At 49.7% G+C, this 24,934-nt stretch overlaps 1 protein-coding gene across 3 annotated transcripts in view; it reads right to left on the bottom strand.

Annotated features, from left to right (window-relative positions):
* LOC144938490 (oxidation resistance protein 1-like) overlaps positions 1-24,934 on the bottom strand; it is a 70,441-nt gene that overhangs the window by 15,419 nt on the left and 30,088 nt on the right. For 2 of the 3 annotated variants that reach the window (XM_078866349.1, XM_078866350.1), the window contains exons 3-8: positions 23,589-23,800; positions 9,315-9,460; positions 7,542-7,649; positions 5,834-6,088; positions 4,384-4,568; positions 2,026-3,947 (exon numbers count right to left, since the gene is read on the bottom strand). In XM_078866349.1, coding sequence (XP_078722475.1) covers positions 2,026-3,947; positions 4,384-4,568; positions 5,834-6,088; positions 7,542-7,649; positions 9,315-9,460; positions 23,589-23,800 — 2,828 coding nt within the window. The remainder of the gene's footprint in view (positions 1-2,025; positions 3,948-4,383; positions 4,569-5,833; positions 6,089-7,541; positions 7,650-9,314; positions 9,461-23,588; positions 23,801-24,934) is intronic. The other variant, XM_078866351.1, reaches the window with a different exon arrangement.

Below are 24,934 nucleotides of genomic sequence, written 5' to 3'. Positions count from 1 at the left end.
CCTTTTATTCCACTTTTTTATTTTAAAAAATGGATCAACGTGTGAAAGAATCCCACTTTGCAACGGATACTAGAGGTTTGGCGAGGAAGAGTAGGCCAAATACTCCCTCGAGCAGCTCTCCAGAGGTCCCTCTCGTGGAGGCCCTTCCAGCAGCAGTGGCTTGAGCGAGCAATTGCAGAGCTGTGCCTTTACCCGTGATAAAAATGTGCCCTGAATGCTGCGAGAGGGGCCTCTCACTGTACAGTAGCGACAAATATTGGTTCTGAAGCAACGATTTTCAGGTCCTTTAACCGACAACAAGGTTCTCTGTGACAGTTTAACACGTAGCAGGAGGATTTCACGACCAATATTATCCATAATCGAGGTTTTTTTTGGGTTAGATCGCGTAAATATAAATGTTTCGATTTAAAGCTTTCGTGATTGCAGGGATTCATCTTCTTGGTTCTTTCGGTAAAGTCACGTAGAAGGGAAGTAATAAAATAATAAAAATAAAACATAATAAAATAATTCTCACGACGTTTCGGCCACAACTCAAACAGCCGTCCTCAGGTGAAACCAGGTCTGTCGAGGCGACAGCGTCTGTCGGGGAGACAGCGTCTGAATGAAAGCTGTCTCCCCGACAGACCTGGTCTTCACCTGAGGCCGGCTGCTTGCGTTGTGGCCGAAACGTCGCGAGAATTATTTGATTATGTTATATTTTTATTATTTTATTACTTCCCTTCTACGTGACTTTACCGAAAGAACCAAGAAGAAAAATATAAATGTGTCGTTAAATCCGCCACCACCCAACACAGCCAATTAGTAAGGTTTTTCACGTAAACAAAACATGCCAATTCGTTACTAGTACAGCACACCGGTGTGTGGGAGAGTAAACCTGCCCTCTGGATTTCGCACCCGATTGGCTAACGAGTGACGACATGACGTTTATCCCTCTATTTAACAACGGAACAGGAGGATTATTCCACAAATCGGGCTGTCGCCTGATGAGGATCGTTGTAATTACTAGCGAAATGTCGTACTCGAATTCTAAATGTTGTGGATCTACTCTCCAACACACCGGTGTGCTGTACTAGTAACGAATTGGCAAGTTTTGTTTACGTGACAAACCTTCTAATTGTCTGTGTCGAGTGGTGGTGGGTTTAACGGCACATTTATATTCTCTGTGACACTTTTAATAAATAAAAACCATAACGCACAATTCGAAAAGGGAAACAAAAAGGAAAAAATACATTTCTAACAGATGTGGTTAAAATCTACCAGTCCTGCAAAATGTGCAATTCTGTGCAGTTTGAATAATGAATTTGTCATATACAAAATTAATGCAAAAGTATTGTTGAATCTTTTGCAGAAATATACGTTTAACACCTCCACGATCCAGCATGGTGAAGTATGGTCAAACAACGCCCATTACTGCAAAACGTGGTGAGGTCTTCATCCAGAAATGGATTGACAAACGGCTATAAATTATTGCTCTTGTAACGGTGTTTGGTATCGGATCGTAAATTATATTGGATTTTTTCAATTTCAATAATAGTAATAATAATGATTAAAACTGTCTCTGTAAGACTCCCCTCCGTTGGTGCTTGACACAAGCCACCATACTCTTGGATCTTTCGATAAAGTCACGTAGAATGAAAATAATAAAATAATCAAAATAAAACATAATTAAATTATCATGTTTCGGCCACAACATAGCGGTCTTTCCGACAACTCTGTTCTTCACCTGAGGACGGCTGCTTGTATTGTGGCCGAAACGTCGTGAGAATTTTATTATGTTTTATTAGTTAATTATTTTATTATTTCCCTTCTACGTGACTTTACCGTAAGATCCAAGAATATGAATCCCTGCAGTCACGAAAGCTTTAAATCGAAACAAGCCACCATTTTTCTCATACACAGCGTGAACCACCTACGTGAACGCTTAAAATATATGATTGCACGCACATATGAAAAGAACAATTGAATAACTAAAAATCGTCGAGCATTTCGAAAACATTAAAATATACTACGGCAGCTTCTGCTCACCTTCGATTGGCTCTTCCATCGTCTTCAGCAAACGGTGCAGAGGTTCCTTCTGCGCCTCCGAAGAAATTTTCGTCCTCTCCCAACGCGGCCGAGAAACTCCCTCGCCGCCATCTCCCTTCCTCTTCTTGCCCTTCGCCGAGCCCGCCAGCTTCGTCCCAGTCGCGCCATCCACCTCGCAAGCGTCCCTGCCCATCCCTTCCTGCCGCACCCCGACGCCCTCTTCCTGCGCGAGGCCGCCGCCCCCTTCCTCCGTGACGTCATCGCTCGCCTCGTGTTGCACAACGGCGGCCTCCTCCTGCGGCACGCTCGCAGCCTCTTCCCGCGTCGCACCACCGCCGCCCTTCCGTGTCGCGGCGTCGCCCTCGTCGTGTTTCGCGCCGCTCCCCTCTTCCTGTTTCGCGCTGCCACCCTTCCTCTGGGGGACACCGCCGCCCCCTTTTTGAAAGGCGCCGCTGCCGCTGCTGCCGCCCCGCTTCTGGCGGGCGCCGCTGCCCCGCTTCTGACGAGCGTTGCCGCCCCCTTTCTGGGAACCGCCGCCACCCGCCTCGTTCTGGGCACTTCCGCTGCCCTCCTTGGGAGGCCCTTTCATCACCACCCTACGGGGGAGGTCGGCCAGGCTCCTCCACTTTCTGCCCGAGCGCTCGGCCTCCCGGACGAGGGGAGCGCGGGCGACGTCCGGGCCGGGATGCTCGTCCTGGCCCTCGGAGGAGACGTCCGCCGCGGCCGCCGCGTCCTCCTTGTCGTCTCGATCGCCGGTCCGGTCGGCCACGACCGCCTCCAGTTCCTCCTCTTCCACGTACCACACGGTGCTCCGGCCTACCGTGGACGAGCCCATCGAGATGCCGGAGCTCTGCTCGTTGCGCGTCTCCGTCCGCGCGGCCGACGGCTCCGCCTCGTCGGCCGCCGAAGTCTCCGTGTCCGTTTTATCGCTGGCGTTGGCCGGTGTCGACACCGAAGTGGTCGATGCATTCATCATCGCAGCCGAAAGCTCATTTTCATTCTGTGCCGCGGCATCGCGGTGTTCGTGCGCGCGGCTCGCGGAGGCGGTGGCGACGTCCCCCGCGCGGGCGTCACTCGAGTCCCTCCCGGGGTGCTCCTCCACCGAGATCCCCGAACTCTCCGCACCCTTCGCAGGGTCCTCCTCCTCTCCTGACGGCGCCGCCGGCACCTCCGCCGTGATTGTCGCGCCCCGGACGTCACCGTCCCCGGTTACCGGATCGAGTGCGACTTCTGGACGCTCGCTCTCCCCTTCCGCCGTCTCACCGTTTGGCATCGTCAAATCCGGCCCAGTTGTTTCAGGCTCGCCACCGTTCCCCTTTGCTGTTGCATCCACGGAGCTGAGATCGGACGCCACCGACGAAGTAGTTAGGCCGTCGGTTTCACGACGCTCGCACAGTGGAGGACTGCCATCCCCCTGGATCTTCGTGCTTTCTAAAGGCGCGCGCGCACCACCCTGCTCCTCCCCGGCGGGAACGTCTTCCGCCCAAGGCGCCTCCTCCTTCTCCCTGGCGCCCGAGTCGCCGTCGCCGTTCTCGCACGCGGACGAGGAGCCGTTGGCCTGCGTTGCGGCCGAGGCCAGGCTCCACGACGCCCTGTCCGATGGCGTCTCGTCGTCGTCCGCGTCGTCCCCGTCGTCGGCGGCGGAGGCGGCGGCGGCGGGCGCGTCGTCGCTCGCCCCGTCGCCGTCGTCGGCCGCGGGGCGTCCGCAGGAGCGGCACCCCGGGCCGTCGGGCGGGCCGGCGGGCGGACGGGCGGAGCCGTCGGGGGATCGATCGGGGACGGGCTCCGGCGACGGCTCGGAGGCGAGGGCCGAGCGCGCTCGCTCGCGCTCCAGACGCGTGAAGGGGCTGAGCTCGTGCTCCGGCGCGAAGGCCCCCACGTCCTCGGGCCTGCTCGGGGAACAGAAACACTCGGAGAAGTTTCTAGAGGCGTGCAGACGCAACACACTCCCCCAGTTGCACGTGCGCGGCGGTGGAGGAGGTTGCGTTAGAAGGACCAGCGGGAAGTGCCGGGGCGGGGCGGGGAGGGAGGGGAGAGGGTCGGGGATGGAGTTGGGTTATGGGCCATTGAACGGGAGAAAGGTCAGCGGGTGGAGAGGATGTCGTGTCGTAGAGGTGGAAAGGAAGTTAATAGTAAGAATAACACAAACAAAAAGGGAGGGGAGAAACGAATCCAAAATTAAATTGTGAAACCACGTAAAACAAATACACACGAAATTCGGTAACAAAAAATCCAAAGCGCGAGTTACTTGAAAACAAGACAATTCACAAATGTATTAGAACCAAAAACAATGTTGCGACTGCAGCGTGACTTGGGATCAATCGCACTGCGGGACGCGCGAGGAGGCGGCGGACTCACGCCGGGAGGGTGTCGCGGATGCTCATGTGCGCCGTGTCGCGGTACACGGCGGCGGAGATCACCTCCTCCATGGGGCACAGCAGGCCGTACGCACGGCAGCCGTGCTCGAGCACCAGCGGGTCGGACTTGTGCGGGTCGAACATGAGGCTGTTGGGGGTGACGAGGAGCACCCCTCCCACCACACCCTGGGGAGTGGACATCAACGTATGGGTGCGCAGGCACTGACAACAGCCAAAGGCAACGGTCCGCCCGTAATAGCCTTAACAATCTTAAGCACTGATAATTGGTTTTTTACCCTTCTATCTGGCAACAAAACTGACACCTTTTTACAAAGAGACATGTTTGCATAGACCGCAATACCTGCAGTCATAATACAAACAAAAAACATAACTCTGATAATGTGCACTGTCCTTGATGTTGATTGGTCCACACCCGAGACAGCTTTCCTTAGAGCCTAGTCTCACATGGGTTGGACCAGATGACGCCAAAAGGCGCACTCAACTTCAAGGACAGTGCACATTATCAGAGTTATGTCTTTTGTTTGTATTATGACTGCAGGTATTGCGGTCTATGCAAACATGACTCCTTGTAAAAAGGTGTCAGTTTTGTTGCCAGATAGAAGGGTAAAAAACCAATTATCACATTTTTACTGGCAAATGAGGTTCCCAATCTTAAGCACTGTTTGAAAGCGCTTTGGTTAAGGCCAGAACAGCATACGAGGGGGTGGTGGGGGCCAGCACCACGCCTTTGTCTCCCTAGTGGCGATGTTTTTGCACACCAAGTCAACCTAAGGGAGGCCCAGGACCAGTTCGGATATGTTTATCACTGATGTTGGCTGTGATCGGGAATCGTCCACTGGGTTCATAGAGCAGTGTGCTAACCACTACACCACCGCTCCACTAACACCGACACGTGATAAACATGTACGTACAAGGACAAGCACTCACTCTCAGTCTGTTCTTTACCAACTAGAAACTATTGTTTCTTGTTTATTCCCTCTTGTTTTCACAGCTTCATTTGCTCCATCATGCTAAATGTATCATGCGCATATCATCTGTTACATAACCTGCTACACTCACAGTTAATTACGTTGCCCCGAGCTTAAAAATCTAATCAATCGACGTACTGTTGCAGACCTACGGCTAATCACTGTGGGAATGGGGAGGAAGGTGACAGCCAACTGGCAGCTCACCCCGTCACGTGGTAAACTACAACAACCGTCGTCCAAATCGCAACCGAACGCTGATCATCAACCTCTCGGTCAGAATAGAAACATTTTCATTTCGAGAAACCGTTCGCGTCTCCTCCATCGTTTGCCGTTCCTCTCGCCTCCATTGCCGCAAGGACGGTGGATACACCTGCGATTGTTACCAACTAGGTCGACGCAGATCACTGCAAGTCACTCCCGGAGCAGCGCGGGGGAGCAGCGGGGACGGTGCATTACACGCACCTTGCCATTGGTGATGTACTTGCAGCTGATCTTGAGGAACTTCTTGGTCATGGGTTCCTCCTCCTCGGAGAGGGAGGCCTGGTCACGGAGCACGCGGTGCGACCGGGGCGAGCTGCTCGCAAGCGGCTGGTCCCGGGCCCCGGCCGCCCCCGGCGGGCCCCGCTGAAGGGGGTGCAGCGACGACGGGCTGCAGGGGCTCATGGGCGGCGAGCCACGCTCGCTTGCCGCGCCGTCGGGGTCAGGCACGTACAAGCACTGCGGGGCCGGGCAGGGAGGTATAACCGCACGAGGGTGGCACAACGGTGGAGGGAACAGAGATGGTGGTTGTGTCTGTGTCGTTATTTGTGTGGATATAGGAACTCCTCTACTTACGAAACATTCGACTTACAAACTTACGAACCAACCTGTCCGTATGTCCAGTTGCCTGTTCGGACCGAGAGTCGTAAGTTCAACCGCCGCACAATAGATGGCGGTGGTGGCATCTACATCTACTGAGCATGAAGAACCAGTGGCATCTACATCTACAGAACATGAAGAACCAGTGGCATCTACATCTACTGAGCATGAAGAACCAGTGGCATCTACATCTACAGAACATGAAGAACCAGTGGCATCTACATCTGCAGAACGTGAAGAACCAGTGTCATCTACAGCTACTGAGCGTGAAGAACCAGTGGCATCTACATCTGCAGAACACGAAGAACCAGTGGCATCTACATCTGCAGAACGTGAACAACCAGTGGCATCTACATCTGCAGAACGTGAACAACCAGTGGCATCTACATCTGCAGAACGTGAACAACCAGTGGCATCTACATCTGCAGAACGTGAACAACCAGTGGCATCTACATCTGCAGAACGTGAACAACCAGTGGCATCTACATCTGCAGAACGTGAACAACCAGTGGCATCTACATCTGCAGAACGTGAACAACCAGTGGCATCTACATCTGCAGAACGTGAACAACCAGTGGCATCTACATCTGCAGAACGTGAACAACCAGTGGCATCTCCATCTGTAGAACATGAATAACCAGTGGCGTCTACAGAACATGGAGAACCAGTGGCATCTACATCTGTAGAACATGAAGAACCAGTGACTTCTACATCTGCTGAACATGAAGAACCAGTGGCTTCTACAGAAAATGAAGAACCAGTGGCATCTACATCTGCTGAACATGAAGAACCAGTGACTTCTACATCTGCTGAACATGAAGAACCAGTGGCTTCTACAGAAAATGAAGAACCAGTGGCATCTACATCTGCTGAACATGAAGAACCAGTGACTTCTACATCTGCTGAACATGAAGAACCAGTGGCTTCTACAGAAAATGAAGAACCAGTGGCATCTACATCTGCAGAACGTGAAGAACCAGTGGCATCTACATCTGCAGAACGTGAACAACCAGTGGCATCTACATCTGCAGGAGATTATACAACTTGTAAAGCCATTGCACGTGTTCAGTGAGCATGCCGTACAACGTGTTTGTAAATCGACGGGAGTAAAGTTGGACTTACGAACAAATCGACTTAGGAACAGAGCTTTGGAACCTAACTCATAAGTAGAGGAGCCCCCCCCCCCCCCCCCGTACGTCGAACTTCTCTCGCACCGTACGTAGCAAAACCGCGCTGATCGGTTGGCCACGTACGTCTAAAGTCGCGTGTGGACGGCAGGCAGGAGAAATCCGTGGGGGCCACGGTGCCTCACCTGCCCGGTGACAATCGTGTGGGAGAAGAGTCGGTTGTTGTGCAGCAATTCGTTGGGAGTCGTGTTAAACCTCAAGGCAATGCTGTTGAGCGTATCTTTTTCTTCCACCTGCAGGCGACAATTCGGTCAACGGAGCTGAAATAATGTAGAACCCGGCGCTCTAACAAAACAAGTCAGGCCGGTGCCGTGGGATTACGGTCTGGGCAACACTACCCAGTAAGGGCGGACCAACACAGGTGGCCCAACTTTTGACTGTTTCACTCTAACCTGATCTTCATGAACACATGTGCGTATCACATACACAGTGAAACACCCCATTAACCATAACTTCCATTGGCCACAGCCTCAAGTTCACCTGCAAATTCTACTGTTATCCACAGACACAGTCTTAAATTTCGATTTAAAGCTTTCGTGACTGCAGGGATTCATCTTCTTGGTTCTTTCGGTCAAGTCACGTAGAAGGAAAACAATAAGTTGCTGTGGCGCCATATTATTAACATTCCTTCCCTTTATTAATTATAACCTTACTCCCTCCCTTTGATACTGCTAATCCTGCATAATGCATGGGCATAATGACTTTAAACCCCTCGCCAAACCTCCTATGCATTTCACAAGTAGTACTAATCGCATATCTGCATATCCCATAAATATGCTAAATTCCTCTTGATATGCAAATTATTTTGTCAAGACGCTCTTCGCCCCTCCATCCCAGCATAAATAGTCGCTCCAAGCCTGGGGCGTGCCATTCAGACTCTGCCTTCTCGACAGACCTGTTCTCCACCTGAAGACGGCTGCTTGCGTTGTGGCCGAAACGTCGTGAGAATTATTTAATTATGTTTTATTTTTATTATTTTATTGTTTTCCTTCTACGTGACTTTACCGAAAGAACAAAGAAAAAAAGACAGTCTTCCTATTAATCCACATTATTCCCAAGTAGAAAGATCATGGCGCTGTATCATGGCCGAGCGGAAGCACTTCGTCCCTTGTTGCAGCAATGTACCGTTTGAGGCAGGCGTCATGCTACGCTAAAAAAAAAGTTTTGCTGGCTGGCTGGCGAAAATTTGCTGATTTTGTAAAATCTAGCATCACGCATTTGGAAAATCACATCATAATGGCTGCCTCGACTGCAACACTTAACAGGAAGGACGTTCCAGCGTACGACCCCCCTCAAATAATCATTGGGGCACGGAAACACGTTGACCATTGCCCTTAATGCAGAGGTCGCAAACGGGTTTTGATTCCTTACCCGTACCCAGCCGCACCAGGGTCGCAAACGGGTACCCGTACCCGTACCTGGCCGTACCCGTACCCTACCCGTACCCGGCCAGGTACAGGTAGGATACAGGTATCGGGTACCCGATTGCGACCTCTGGGATGAAGCCATGTTGCCGGCGCGGGTGGGTTGATTCTAGGAACTTGAATTGTGAGAAGAGACAAGACGTTGGGAAATGAGTGACAAACGGTTACTCACCAGTGACTCACGGCCTACCCGTACCCGTACCCGGCCGCACCAGGGTCGCAAACGGGTACCCGTACCCATTCCCTACCCGTACCCTACCCGAAATGAGTGACAAACGGTTACTCACCGGTGACACACGGCCTACCCGTACCCGTACCCGGCCGCACCAGGGTCGCAAACGGGTACCCGTACCCGGCCGGGTACGGGTAGCCGGGTATCGGGTAGGGTACGGGTATCGGGTACCCGGTTGCGACCTCTGCCTTAATGTCAACACAAGACAGCACTAAGTGGGCATCAGCCCAAGGAGCCCTCACCGTGTATTCCACCATTCCCAGGGGCTTCTGGAAGGAGACCTTCCTGCCCTTCTTCTCCGGAGACTTGAGCTCGATGCCGCCATCTAGCGGCGAGGTTGGCACCTCCTGCTCCGGGGGCACAAGCACACCGTCACCGTTCTCAGCTCCTGTGTGGGAAGACAAAGAGAGCGATCGAATCACCGTTACAAACACATCGCACACACACCACACGTATATAATACATATGCACTCCGGATGTGAACCCGACCTTTGAAAAAAATCAGGACTAGATATGACATTTTAGATGATCAATATTTCATTTGGCATTAATATGAATGTGAAAAAAATGTAAATCCAAAACTCATCAGGAATGCACTCTACACCTGGGCTGAGAAATCTCAGACACCCACCACCCCCCGTCTCACTGCCCCAAACACTCTCCTGGACCACAATTGAAGTTGGTTTGTTTCACTCATTCGGCAGTACCATCTGAAAGTCCTTAACTTCGCCAAGTCTCGTAATAAACACTTTCAAATATACAATGCCCATCTTTGGTGAGCCAAGTGACCTTCCTCGGAATGTGACGTTAAAACAGTCAGACCACTGGTAAAGCATTGCGCAAGGCATCGATGCAGTGTATTTAGACTGCATATCAGAGGTCGCAACCGGATACCCGATACCTGTACCCTACCCGATACCCAGCTACCCGTACCCGGCCGGGTACGGGTACGGGTACCCGTTTGCGACCCTGGTGCGGCCGGGTACGGGTACGGGTAGACCGTGAGTCACTGGTGAGTAACTGTTTGTCACTCATTTCCCAACGTCTTGTCTCTTCTCACAATTCAAGTTCCTAGAATCAACCCACACGGGTACCCGTTTGCGACCCTGGTGCGGACGGGTACGGGTAAGGAATCAAAACCCGTTTGCGATCTCTGCTGCATATGCTTGACGCATTGATGAAAGATGCCCTTGATAGCCAAGTAAGAGCCCTTTGAGCACCGCAAGGGAGACATTACATTACAACAAAAACTCTTGAGGTTGGCAGCTTTAGATGTACTCTGCATTTCCCAGAATAAAGCTCAAGTCTATGGGCGATAGGATCTCGTCTCCCGTGCCACCTAAACTGCAAAACTCTCCGTCCAGAGGAAGTCCGGTTCGTTTGGGACCAAGAAATTCCGCCTAAAAACATTCCTTTTAGAAAGCATTTCCTATTTTAACTTAGCCAATTCTTACCACCCCCCCCCCCCATTGTCATTCATGTCAAGTGCCTTGTGATTTGATGAAAGCTGCTATGTTAGCAGTAATTATAATTATTAAATAACACAATGTGTACAAGGGGTGTTAGCACACTGTACTATAAACCCAGTGACCCAAGTTCTAATCTCACATCAGTGGCGAGCAATATCTAAAACCAGTCCTGGACACCCTTTAACAGCCCGTATTGACCAGCTCGGTGAAGTATGGTCACACAACCCCCATGACCAAAATGTTTGGGGGGGGGGGGGGGAGGAATTCATTCGGCATTGGATTGAGAATAGGTCGGTGACGAAAAAAAAATGTACAGCATAGTGATTACAACACAAAGACAAAGATCCTCTGCATCACCCTAAACATTTTTTAGGGCAAGTGCTGTTAGAGAGCATCTACGAACGCGTACACAGGTGTGCACACCAAGGCTGTGGAAAAACAAGCCTTGGTACTCGTGCAGATCCATCAATACTTCAGCATTCGGAAGGAGTAGTTATACAGGTTTCTGCAGGTCTACGGGTCAGACAGCGCATTCAATTATGGTCCCCGAATAGCCTTGGGTCAAAACTAAACTGATTAACATGTTTTTATTTAACCAGGTAAGGCACACGAAGCTACATTGCCCTTTTTCAGACGCGACCTCGCCACAAATGATAGCCCAACAAAGTTGCTTATCACGTGGAAATGTATCGCAGACAAATACTCTTATAAAGGCACGTGGATTCTAAATGTGGAGGGGGAAACCGGAGGACCCGGAGAAAAATCCACCCGACCACGGGGAGAGAGACACGAAAAAACTCAAAATATACAGCAAGCGTCAGGGTCAGGATCGAACCCGCGATCTCCTGCATACCAGGCGAGGTAGTTAACATCTCCTAGCCACTGTGATGATGAGAGAGAGAGAGAGAGACACGCAAACTCCAAATACACAGCAGGCGTCAGGGGTCGAACCCACGATCTCCTGCATACCAGGCGAGGTAGTTAACATCTCCTAGCCACCGTGATGATGATGAGAGAGAGAGACACGCAAAATCCAAATACACAACAGGCGTCAGGGTCAGGATCGAACCCACGATCTCCTGCATACCAGGCGAGGTAGTTAACATCTCCTAGCCACCGTGATGATGATGAGAGAGAGAGACACGCAAAATCCAAATACACAACAGGCGTCAAGGTCGGGATCGAACCCACGATCTCCGGTATACCAGGCGAGGTAGTTAACATCTCCTAGCCACCGTGATGATGATGAGAGAGAGAGACACGCAAACTCCAAATACACAACAAGCGTCAGGGTCAGGATCGAATCCACGATCTCCTGCATACCAGGCGAGGTAGTTAACATCTCCTAGCCACCGTGGGGCACCACAAATCGGTTGTTGTATTTATTGAAGACGACACTTTCCAAACGACAAGCGAGACTCCACAAAAGTTGAGTTGTTACACAAAGTCAGCAGACACAATAAAAAAAGAGAAACACGTCCCACACACACACACGCGCTTCACAGCCGAGAAAAAACAAGACTCTCAACCGAAGCATCGCACCGCTGTCAAGTGAGACCAAAGTCCATCTCTGCCGCTGACAACAATCATGGGGGCACACAGCCTCGGCTGATAAAAGACACCAAACTTTGCAAGATTCACTCCGCACGGGCCCTCCCCCCCTGCCATCGTCAGGGTTCATCGGTTCACCGCTAACAACGCAAAACTATGAACTTCGTTCGTTGTACGAAATTCAAGGACGGAATTAAAGTGCGATTCATTTGCGTTGCCGCGGTTGTGAATCGCGTAGGCAGCAGTTACCTGGCAAAGAGGGTCTCTATATACTATGACCATTCAAAGTGCATCGTAACGTGTAAATAACATCCACGATTTTTACACTGTGTAACAAATAACAATTTTTTTCTGGGTAGTAAGTGTTATTTCTTAATTGCTTATGCCTCAAAAGTACAGAAAATGGATATTGTTACCCACAAGCTTTTCTTTTGTGACCAGGACAGGGATATTTAGAAATTCACCCATTTTCAATGAGAAAACGTGTGCGTTTGTGTCATTCCTTCACGTAAAGTCCTGGTCAAAAAAAAGCAAAGTTTACGGGGAATAATAGCAATTTTCTATACCTTTTTTTAGGCATAAGAAATTAAAAAACTAACACTTACTACCCAGGAACAAAAATCGTGTTGCATCTTGGTATCATTGTTGCACTCATCAAAGATGTAGGGGGGGGGCACAGATTGTCACTGACAAGGCAATGCCGGGTCAAAGTGCTTCGCTACTTTTAAAGTTGACTTTCGTACAGCAAAGTAGACAGAACACGGGTTCATTACTTACTACGCAATGTAAGTACGGAGTTGATGTGTTCATGCACACACACACACTATACAAGGGGGTTTAATAGCAATACAGCACACGAGTAGATTGATTGTGTTGGAACGGAAACTTAAGTATTGTGATAACTTAAAAGCGCAAACAGGACTCCCGTAGGCAAAACAGTATTAAATCATTATTGTTGTTGTTGTTGTTGTTTACAGTGCGTCTATGTCGATGCTACGACCAACCAAATATATTCGTAAGCTTTGTTTTAGGTTTTAAACTAGTCGACTACAGTACGCAATACTTTTGTATTATATAGAACTGCGCGTTATAGTAACGACGTGCAGAGACACACACACAGACACAGCGTGTTAATAAACTCGCACTCACAAATGTTAAAAGTTCGCGAACAAGTCAAAAATAAATCAGACGAATTCAAAAAAACCGCTCCTGGTGTCAATGAAGTTAAACAAAACAATCAAAAAATACCTGCAATTCCCTAAAGACAAAGATCCCCCGTGTAGCCTTAACAGACTGCTGGGGCAAGTGCTGTTGGCGAGCATCTATGAAGCCCTCCAGCAATTGCGACGACATTTGTTGCAGTTGTTAAGTGTTGCCACAACAATTAATTGTTGTTGCAACAACAATTAAATGTTGTTGCAACAACAGCAGCGACAATTACAACCGCAAGGGAATGACAGCGATTACCAGAGCAGCAGCAGCAACTGCAACCAGCATTGTACAGCAATTACAATAACAATTGCGTTACTACAATAGCGACCACAGCAACCACGACTACAACCACTGTTGTTGCTGTTGTTGTGTTTTAGTTTGTTGTCCTTCCTGTCGATTAGCACGTCTGCCTTACGTAGGAGCGCGAAAGAGGTTTAAACGTACGGCACACACACACAACAGGTACACGACACACACAGCGACAACAATGACAGCCACGCGCTAATTGCAACCACAATTACAGCAGCAGCAGCTGCAGCGAGATGGATCTCGCTGGGAGCAACAACAACAACAGCAACAAACAGCAGCAGCGAGATGAATCTCAATGAAAGCAACAACAACAGCAGCGAGATGAATCTTATTGAGAACATCGTCAGCAACAACAGCAGCAAACAGCAGCGAGATTAATCTCAATGAAAGCCACAACAACAGCAAACAACAACAGCAGCGAGATGAATGTCAATGAAAGCAACAACAGCAAATAGCAAACAACAGCAGCAGCGAGATTCATCTCAATGAAAGCAACAACAACAACAGCAGCGAGATGGATCTCAATGAAAGCAACAACAGCAGCAAATAGCAAACAACAGCAGCAGCGAGATTCATCTCAATGAAAGCAACAACAACAACAAACAACAGCAACAAACAACAACAGCAAACAACAGCAGCAGCAGCAAACAACAGCAGCAGCGAGATGAATCTTATTGAGAACATCGTCAGCAACAACAGCAGCGAGATGAATCTCAATGAAAGCAACAACAACAACAAACAACAGCAACAAACAACAACAGCAAACAACATCAGCAGCAGCAAACAACAGCAGCAAGATGGATCTCAATGAAAGCAACAACAACAACAGCAACAAACAACAGCAGCAAGATGGATCTCACTGTAGAACATCGTAATCATCATCATCAACAACAGCAAGCAACCAGAGCCGGTGGCGTTGCCGGTGTGGGGTGGGGGGTGAGTTCCGCGCGACGCGAGCGAACCGATGAGAGCGACGGGGGCGCTCGTCCCGACGCTCCTCCGCCTCGTCCACACGGGCGCGGGGCTCTCCTCGCCGCAGCGGCAGCAGTGGAACTGCGGAGATCCATCGCCTCCCTCCGCAGTGGCGACGGCGGTGACGACGGCGGTGGTGACGGCGGTGGTGGCTGTGGTGGGCCCAGATCCACAGGGGCCGCAACCCCCCTCGGGCACCCCGCGGTGTAAGCGGACGCTCCACTCCGCCGCGTTCTTCATGGTCGATGTCTCGACGTGGATCAACAATGGGGGGGGGGGGGGGGCTGCTGTTGTTGTTGTTGCTGCTGTTGTTGCTGCTGTTGCTGCTGCTGTTGATGATGATGATGCTGCTGTTGTTGTTGCTGCTGATGATGCTGCTGCTGTTGTTGTTGCTGCTGTTGCTGCTGCTGTGTCAGCGAGACAAAGATCCTCCCCCCCCGGTGTAGCCTCAGTAGTGTTGGGGCAAGTGGCTGGCTATGCGAGTTAGGCAGCACCAAGGCCGCCGGCACAACGCTGGGACAACAACGCGCCCGACGATGCTCACACTGGGGCACTCGTTTTGAGGCCGAGTCGACCTAGGGGAGGCACAGGACCGGTTCGGGTAATCGTCGCTGGGTGTTGGGTACCGTGAGCGGCAATCGAAACCCGGGGCGCGTTCGCCCGGGGTTCGTGGCGCAGCGCGCTAACCGCTGCGCCACCGCTCTCTAGGACCTCCCCTCACCCACCCACCTCTCCCACACCCCAATGCGGCTCCGGTGGGTGGGACTGGGCAGACGCCGCCAAAGACAAAGCGATTAATGCCCAGGCAGGTAAACACCTGGACAGACGCCTGGGCAGACAGACGCATGGACACGCAACTCGACAGGCACGCGGACAGACACCTTCACGGACACGTCCACAGACACGTAGATGGAAGGAGACAACTAAACAGACAGATACCTACACAGATAGGCAGACACCTTTAAAGACAGAGATTCCTTGGACGGGCAAACGCCTCCACAGAGGGACACTTTGTCAGACATCGAGACAGATAGAGACACAGAGACAGACACCATAACAGATCAACCGAGACGCACACCTAACCAGGCAGACAGAATAACAGTCAGGCACTTAACTAGACAGACAAGCATATACTAAAACAGACTCCTACCCAGCTATAGTGAAGAGAGAGACACAGATATGAAGTCTGCCCAACAGACAGACGCCTAACCCAGGCAGATACCTACACACAGACAGACAAACAACACATACATCTCTACCCAACCACTAAACCCATACGCACACATCTACGACCAGACAATCAGCGATACAGACACCCATCCAGCCAGACATCCTACCCACCCATCCAACCACCTACCCACCCACCCAACCACCTACCCACACACAGCCCAGGCTGACAGAGTCACGACCACGCTCCGCAAACCGGTCGCTTTGAGCCACCACCCCAACAAGCCTCGCTGTAGTTAGCAGCAGCAGCAGCCAGTGCCTTCTTTTGGAAGATGACGCTAAATCCGAGAAGGAGTGATCGCGTCCAGGAGGCGGGGTTCGTTCACTCCACGTGGCTATGTTGTTGCCTATCAAATCCACCGCGGCGTTTGAGCCGATGTTTCTTGTGTGCCTTGTGTTTTTTTTACGAGCGAGTAACTCCCCACCCCCTCCGTGTTTGTACGAGTCGTAGTGTACAAGTCCCCTAACGTGTGCGATTCAACGTTTCGCATGAACTGTTTGTGAGCGCCAAATCATGCGTGCGCAAATGAGTCACTGTGTTTGGATGAGTCTGCAAAAAAAAAAGTCTCTTCCTATGTTTGTTACATGTGGGCCGCAAGTGTTGGCACGAGTGAGTGTTTCACTCTCTCCCGTGTGTTTCTTCTCTACGCACAAGTCCCATCGGTTTCCACGCGTTTGGCGAGCGGGTCTCTTGTGTTCGGAACGCATTGTGCGAATGAGCTTTCTGTCCGGACAATTCTTGTGTGTCCGAGTGTGTGCGCTGTTCGCAACTTCGCGGCTTAACTTTTCTTGACATTCCACGAATTTGAACCGCCACAACGTGACAATTTACCCCCCTTGCAAATGACTTTACGGGATCTGAAACGGACGACACGTGGTTAGCACGGCGATGGATGTGTCGTGACATCATGTCGTGGTTGAATGCAGTGCCACACCGCAATATCTGGGGGAAGGGGTTTCTGGAATTCGAAACGCACAAACCTCTGCAACCGCTCTGCGCTGTCACACCGGACGTGTGTGTGCGTATTTAATCACTGGACACGTGTGCTGAGTCGCTGTTTCACTTAAGCAAGCTCAGGGGTCGGCTTTGTCTAATACCTCTGAACCTCCACAGTAGCAACAACAACAACGCGACACGAGTCAGAGATGGCCGGCCACTCGTTCACAAGCACATCTGTAGCGTGCAAATAATTGCCTTTTTTAGATCGGGTTAAACAGTAAAATAATCACTACATAAAGGTTAGTAATTAACAGCTTTTTTTTTTTATAAATTAACACGGTAATATAGTGGGAAGGAAAATGCATAAGATGTCAAAAGTAATAACGCACGGTGTTTGTCAAATCATTGTTAGCTGAAGGTCCTCTCCCCATGCCATGGCACTCGGGGAGGGTTTGTTTGGCCATGCGTAGTACTTCACCACGCTGGTCAGTGGGAGAACAGTCGGTGGAGGAGCGGACCAAGTCCGGTTAAGAAAACACATTCCTGCGGAGGGAGCTGGTAGGAACGTTGGGTTGCTCGGTCAATGGCCAGGGTCAACGGCGGCGTGGTGTATTCCGCAAATATGGCCGACTGTGAGGGCGGGCACAAGCCGGCGTGAGTAGGTTAAACGTTGAGTTTTATAAGGGCACAACGGGGTGACCAGCCCCTCCCCACCCTCCCCTCCCCACCCTCCCCACCCAGCCCCCCCCCCCCGCTCGACACACAGCGTCACATAAAGTCAGACCCCCCCTCAAATAGGACGTCAAAAAAAACATGCTTCAAATCGCTTTAAACTGCTGTCATTGTAGTGCGTATTTAATGCGGCCCCTTACGCGATCTAACACAAAACACCTGTACTTTGGATACTGGTTGTAAAAGCCTACGTCTTAAACCGGTGACCCGAGTTCGATTTCCGCCCACAGTCAACACCAGTGACAACTATCTGAACCAGTCATGGGCCTCCCCTAGGTCGACTCAGCCTCAAATGAGTACCTGATGCGATGTGTAAAAACCTCACCATGAGGGAGACAAAGGCGGCCGGGGTGGTGCTGGCCACCCACCACCTCGTGTACCATTCCAGCCTTCATAGGTGCTCGCTAACAGCACTTGCCCCAACAGTCTGTTAAGGCTATACGGGGACATCTTTGTCTTTTGTTTTGTACACCGGGTAAATTAACCCGATCACCTGGGTTAGATTTCCAGCCATGGCTAACATCAATTGCAAGTGACATCTTTAACCAGTTCTGGGCCCTCCCACTACATCACCCCCCCCCCCCCCACTAACCAGCGTGGTGAAGTATGGTCATACGGCACATACAACTCACACGGTGAGGTCGTGGCCTTAAATCAGCAGTGGATTGACCAAGGTCTGTCATATTTGCATCTGGTATGATCGGCCAGGTTATTGTGTGCATTCACTGCTCTTAGGTTTTTTCGGTAAAGTCACGTAGGTAAAAACAAATTAAAATAAATAAAAGTAATAATAGAAATAAAATGAAATAATAAAATCACGACGTTTCGGAGGCAACACAAGTCTCCGTCGTCAGGTAGGACCGTCACAGCTAGATTTAATGTATCAAGTGAGGCGTGATTTATTATTTTATTTTATTTCTATTATTACTTTTATTAATTATAATTTTTTTACCTACGTGACTTCACCGAAAAAACCTAAGAGTATGAATCCTTGCAGTCACGAAAGCTTCAAATCTAGAATGTGCATTCACTGCTCATGGGATTCCGCACTATCCCAGCCCAAGTTGTACAAGAGCAAAGTTGACACTTTACCGAGCCGTTTGACATTTTAAAGTTTGACAAGCTGCCGCTTGGTATAATATGTAAAGAAATATTCGCTAATGTTTAAATGTTGACCGACACAGGGCGAGGGGAAAGTGTAGCCGGTCAATTCCTGGAATCGCGTTAACGGTGATTATTTACCTCTTTTGCCTCAAGTCACGCGTTTTAAATTATCCTGCTTTGCCCATGAATATGTAACAAATAAACAAACTGTTGCAGATTTGTACTAAACGCTGGTGTCTTAGACGCAGAGGGGAACGGAGGGGGGGGGGGCGAGATTTTTCAGCCCCTCCCCAACCCTCTTTCCACTCTGCATAATCGTTCCAAATAAAATGTCACAAAACTGTGGTACGTTCATAGATTAATACAAACAACGGGCATCCCTCATGCAACGCAGGGCGTGAGAGAGCCAGAGTAGAAATTCACAACGGACATAAGCCGATTGCATCTTTACACATTCTGTTCATTGGCGTTTCACGTTACGTATTTTAAAGATTGTTTAACATTGACTCTGTCATGCCCCCTCCTCCTCCTCATCACCACCGCCGCCTTTAAAAAGGTTAAACTACTACAGGGATTCCTATATGCGTTTGAATCTTTGTTAGTGTAACACCAAAAACGACAAGCAAGAACTCGAATGTGCTCACTGCAATTGGCATTGCATTGAAATGTACTGAAGGCGTAATCTTAATGGGGTGTTAATGATTCACTTGGGGATAACTTTGTGAAGTATTTTTTTTCTCATTAACAAAAGCTTCCATCAACCTACTGTCGTACTATCCACAGAGGCACACACACTCTGCACATATTTACAAGAGGAGTCCTATTTGTTTTTGTCAGATGTGTCTTCCTGTACGGACTGCCAAGTCGGAGTGATGGCTAAATCGGTCGGCACGCTCACGAGTGCAAGTATGGTTTAAACTCAATGGCACCCACACAACTACTGCAGTGCCAATTGGTATCTGAACATCACGATACCAATTCACACTGTGTGGGCCTCCTGTATCGGAGTATCTGGTATGGTATACTATTTTCATTCATTCGAGTGTTTCCCGTCGATAGCCCCATAAAACTGAACTGAACAATTTTTTTTTATTTTACCTGGCCACAAATGATAGCTCAACAAAGTGGCTCGCGGAAATTGATATCAGCCAAATACTCTAAATGCACGATTCTAAATGTGGAGGGGAGAAGCGGAGGACCCGTAAAGACATCCACGCGACCACGGGCAGAACATGCAAACTCTAAATACATTCCTTCGGAGTGGGCAGGTAGGAACTTGGTTGGACAGCGAATTCGTGAGATCCGTGTCACGCGGCGCAAGCTGCGTGGGGCGGCGCGTCACGTGGTGCTCTATGAAATACAAATCGAGGACGTGGCTATGCACGACAGACAGACAAAAATCCCTGGTGGGCAGTGTGGAACGGTTATTTCTACCTGTAATATACAGCAGGCATCAGGGTCGGGATCAAACTCACGACCTCCTGTATACCAGGCGAGGTAGTTAACATCTCGCCACCACGGCCTCTTATTTGGAACGCCTCATTTTGCAAGGGTGTCAAGAGTCATAGCACACGCATGATGGCAAGCGTACAAAAATTGTTGACATTTAGAACACACACAGCGTATGTTTATGCAATGTCAGACAAAGGCGGCTAGGCGTGATGCTCGCCGCGTGTGCCATGCTATTGTTAGGCCGGATTCATTATTCCACGTATTTACTCAGAAGAGCCTCACTGAGTACGGGATTTTTGCACACAGCGGTTTTTTTTTTTCAAGATTTGCTGGTTTATCCAGGATGTTTCTGTTGTGCGTCGTCGCTTTAAGATGTTCTGTGTTCATATTTTGTTTGTTGCGGTTGCACCCGACTCAAGAGCCGCATGGCTCACAGGGCTATACCAAATAAGTGAAACTTGAAACGAAGACTCCTTTGTCAGGAGAGTCCTGCATTGGCATGTTTGGCCAAGTCCATTCAAAGATTGTAATTATAAATGACGTGAGAGGGAGAATCTGAAGTATTAGGAGAAAACCCCTGCATCGGAAAATAGAACACTCAACTTTGCAGTCTCCTCGCCACCTTGCAGCTCCGATTACACGGTTAAATCAAAAGCTCTTTCTTTATTCACCATCCACAAAGGCGCACACACACACGTATGTACATGCTTGTGCATATTCTGCGAACAAATACAGCCGCCTTTTGCCACCGAGTGTCGGTGACACCGCCACAGCGCCTGTGCCAGGCTAGGTGCACTACGGGGCCACGTGAAAGTGTCGAAGGCTCGCTGATTGGAGGTGACGGGCCAGACCCAAAATGTTAATTGGCCGATTTGGCGGATATTTCTGCCACACACACACACACGGTGTGCCATGCACGCTCACTCACTCAAGAATGCAGGTATCCCTCGATTTACGAAACCTTCGCTTTTACGAAATGTCACGTTAACGCGGTTGACAAATGACGGGCACTTTCCGATGAACGCATTCGAATTTCCGGGTTGGAGAAATTTCACGACGCCACACGCCATGAGTCCGTCAAACGAGAAGCACCCGGAAAGGAGGCTGCGTCATCCATCCGCGACAGCGTCACGGTGACCCTGCAGTGCAACAGCAACGCCTCCACATCGCCTTGCCAGTCATTCCCACATGCAGCACGTCTCTTGGTGAGTTCCCCTGGAAAGGTTCATTATTCGTTTTAAAATGGTATTATTACATCACTCTAAAATTCACGTTCATTGGGTCTTTCGGTAAAGAAATAAAAATATCACGACGTTTCAGTCGCAACGCAAGCAATCGTCATCAGGCGATGACGATTGCTTGCGTTGTGATATTTTTATTTCTATCTACGTGACTTTACCGAAAGACCCAAAGAATATGAATTCCCGCAGTCACGAAAGCTTTAAGTCAAGATTTAAAAATCACGTTCTCTATTATTTTCGCATTGTGGAAAGATTAGCAGGAGGGTTGTAATGACTGTCTGAAACACGCCCCAATTTTTTTTTTATTAAATCAAAGGGGAAAGCCGTTCCGAATGACGACATTTCATTTCGCACGCGTTTTCCGAAGAACGTATCACTTTCGCAAATCGAGGGAATGCACCTGTTGTGGTTGGTGCACCCTCAAACAAGTTCATGCCTCGCCAACCTGCACCGATAGGGCATGAGAGCGAGCCCCGCTACGTCCCTGTGGAGTGGAGCAAACCCACCCCCATGGCCGTCTTTCCCCGTACGCAGGCCGTACCGGTCTGCGGAGGCAATCGCTAACAACCACTTGCCCCAACAGTCTTGTCAAGGTTATCTCGGCGGGGGCGGGGCTTTGTCTGTGTGCATGCACACGCAGTGTTGTCCACAAGCAGTGTTGTAGATTTGAAGCTTTTCGTGACTGCAAGGATTCAGACTCTTAGGATTGTTTCGGTAAAGTCACGTGGGTAAAAAAAGAATAATAAAATAAAATAATAATAAATGAAAATAACTCAATTAAATCACGACATTTCAGAGGCAACACAAGTCTTCAGGTGGGACCTGATACAGTAAATTTAGCTGTGACGGTCCCACCTGAAGACGGAGACTTGTGTTGCCTCCGAAAAACGTCGATTTAATTGAGTTATTTTAATTTATTATTATTTAATTTTATTATTATCTTTTTACCTACGTGACTTTACCGAAAAAAACCTAAGAGTAACAAGCAGTGTCGTCAACAAGCAGTGGGGGAGGAGACCAGCAGGGTGTGGTGGTGCTGACCATAGGGTAAGCGCCATGCCAAGCCTGAGGTGCTCGCTAAACAGCACTTGTGCCCGCAGTTGATGAGGAGAGACGGGGAGCGATTTGTCTTTTGGTTGGTAATCGTTGCAAGGCTGCAATGCCAATCGCTTACCTGGAAATGCCTCAATTGAGTCTCGAGAACGTTTCAGCGGACAGGAAGGTGCTGTGTGTCGGCAAGGTTAGCCCAATTCCCATTAAGCAGAAAGGAATCGGAATACAGTTCCCGGGAAAAACCACAAAATACAAAGGTCTCCCGGTATAGTCTTAACAGACTGTTGGCGAACACCGACGAAAGCCGGCACAGCACACGAGGCGGTGGGTGCCCGGCACCACGCCCGACCGCCTTTGTCTCCCCAGTGGCGATGTTTACACATTGCACCAGGCACTCATTTGAGGCTGAGTCGACCTAGGGGAGGCCCAAGACCGATTCAGATAACACTATGGAACACATTTTTTGTTCCTGGGTAGTAAGTGTTATTTCGTAATTGCTTATGCCTAAAAAGTACAGAAAATGGCTGTTTTCCCCCACAAACTTTGTTTTTGTGACCTGGACAGTGATATTTTGAAATGTACCTATTTTCAATGAGAAAACGCGTGCATTTGTGTCATTCCTTCATGTAAAGTCAGAATAAAACTAAGTAGAATCAAAATTAGAATGTATTTATACTAAAGAAATACAAAAATGACTACAAAAGATTTAGAAGCGAGTCGTTTTTCGAGATTGTTCCTCCCCAGAGAGAACTCGGTCCGCTGTGGCCAGTCCCGCCTGCGGTAGCGCGCCTTGGTGTCTAAATATTTTGTAGTCATTTTTGTATTACTTTAGTATAAATACATGTCAATTTTGATTAATATGTTATTTTTTTCTGACTTTATGTCAAGGAATGACACAAATTTGCTCGTTTTCTCATTGAAAATAAGTACATTTCTAAATATCAATGTCCTGGCCACAAAAGCAAAGTTTATGGGGAATAATCGCCATTTTCTGTGCTTTTGAGGCATAAGCAATTAGGAAATAATACTTACTACCCAGGAACAAAACAAATTTGTTCCACAGCGTTATCATTCACGCGAATAATTACCATGACCTCATGTTGCACACAAGACGCACACGCGGCCCGGCGGATGGACAAACAAACAGACGGACGAACGGGGCGAGCCGCGGCGCATTTTACCCTTTCAACCTCGGCTGGAGAAATGCCGCAAATTTTTGTGTTCATTTTTGTTTTCCGCTGCGCCGAGCCTCACCGCTGCAAGGGGGGGAGGCGGGAGAGGCTTCCTGAGCGGCACCGTCGTTGGCGAGCAGCGGGGCGGTCGCGGGGCTGACCCCGCCCGAGTCGCCTGACCCCTCCGCCGGCAGCCCGTCCTCCTGGGCGTGCAGATCCGGCGAGGACTTGTTGGGCGGCAGTGTCACCTTGAGTCCCAGCACGGGGTCGGCGGAGTGCGACTTGCGCTTCATCCTGGGAAGCGACATTCGCAGCGCTTGCCGTCGTAGGATCGGGGCTGCCCGGTGGGCAGAGGTCGCAAACGGGTTTTGATTCCTCACCCGTACCCGGCCGCACCAGGGTCGCAAACGGGTACCCGTACCCGGCCGTACCCGTACCCTACCCGTACTCGGCCGGGTACGGGTATCGGGTACCTGATTGCGACCTCTGGGATGAAGCCATGTTGCAGGCGCGGGTGGGTTGATTCTAGGAACTTGAATTGTGAGAAAAGACAAGACGTTGGAAAATTAGTGACAAACGGTGACTCACCAGTGACTCACGGCCTACCCGGCCGCACCAGGGTCGCAAACGGGTACCTCGTCTCAAACGGTGTTAGACCATCGGACGCCAAAAGGCGTACAGCACAAAGACAACACACTATCAGAGTAATGAGAGCTCGGGGTGAGCAGCTACCTAATATCATATTTTGGTACTGGCAAAGGAGGTCCCATGATATAAATGTTCAAATTGCATATTAGTACACCGGTTTCCAAGCGTGGGCAAGGCAGCAAAAGAACGGCAAGAGCAGTCCCAGACGACATACAGTCCCTCGATCACCCATTGGACGTTTAAACTGAGCGATTGAGAAATGGTTACGGATTAAAGTCGCATCATCACATTTTGCAAATGGGGCCGTCCATAAATGACGTCACGCGATTTTGGACGATTTTTTATCCCCCCCCCCTCGTCAGACGGCGTCAAAAAAGTCAGACCCCCCCCCCCCTCAAATATGACGTCAAAAATATGACAAAAATAAAACATGCTTCAAATCGCTTTAAACAATTGTCATTGTAGTGCGTATTTAATGTGCCGCTGATGTTGTAGGAGAAAACATTTATTAAAAAGTCTATTTAATTAAGTAGAACGTATTGTCTATATTTATTTAAAGTTGCGCATTTTGATGTGACGTCACATTTCTCAAACCCGCCCCCCCCCCTCGTCACACATCGTCACAAATGTCTGACCCCCCTCTCCCCCCCCTAGGTGTGTGACGTCATTTATGGACGGCCCCAATGCAGTTGTAGCCAGCCGTCCCCACTTCGGGGTATCACAAAAACATTTCCTTTGCTGCCACCTCGTGGCCACTTGGCACGCTTGACGAAACGAGGC

This window comes from Lampetra fluviatilis, chromosome 22 (assembly GCF_964198595.1).
Source record: "Lampetra fluviatilis chromosome 22, kcLamFluv1.1, whole genome shotgun sequence".
NCBI classification, from domain to species: Eukaryota; Metazoa; Chordata; class Hyperoartia; order Petromyzontiformes; family Petromyzontidae; genus Lampetra; species Lampetra fluviatilis.
This window is presented reverse-complemented; position numbering and strand designations above follow the sequence as displayed.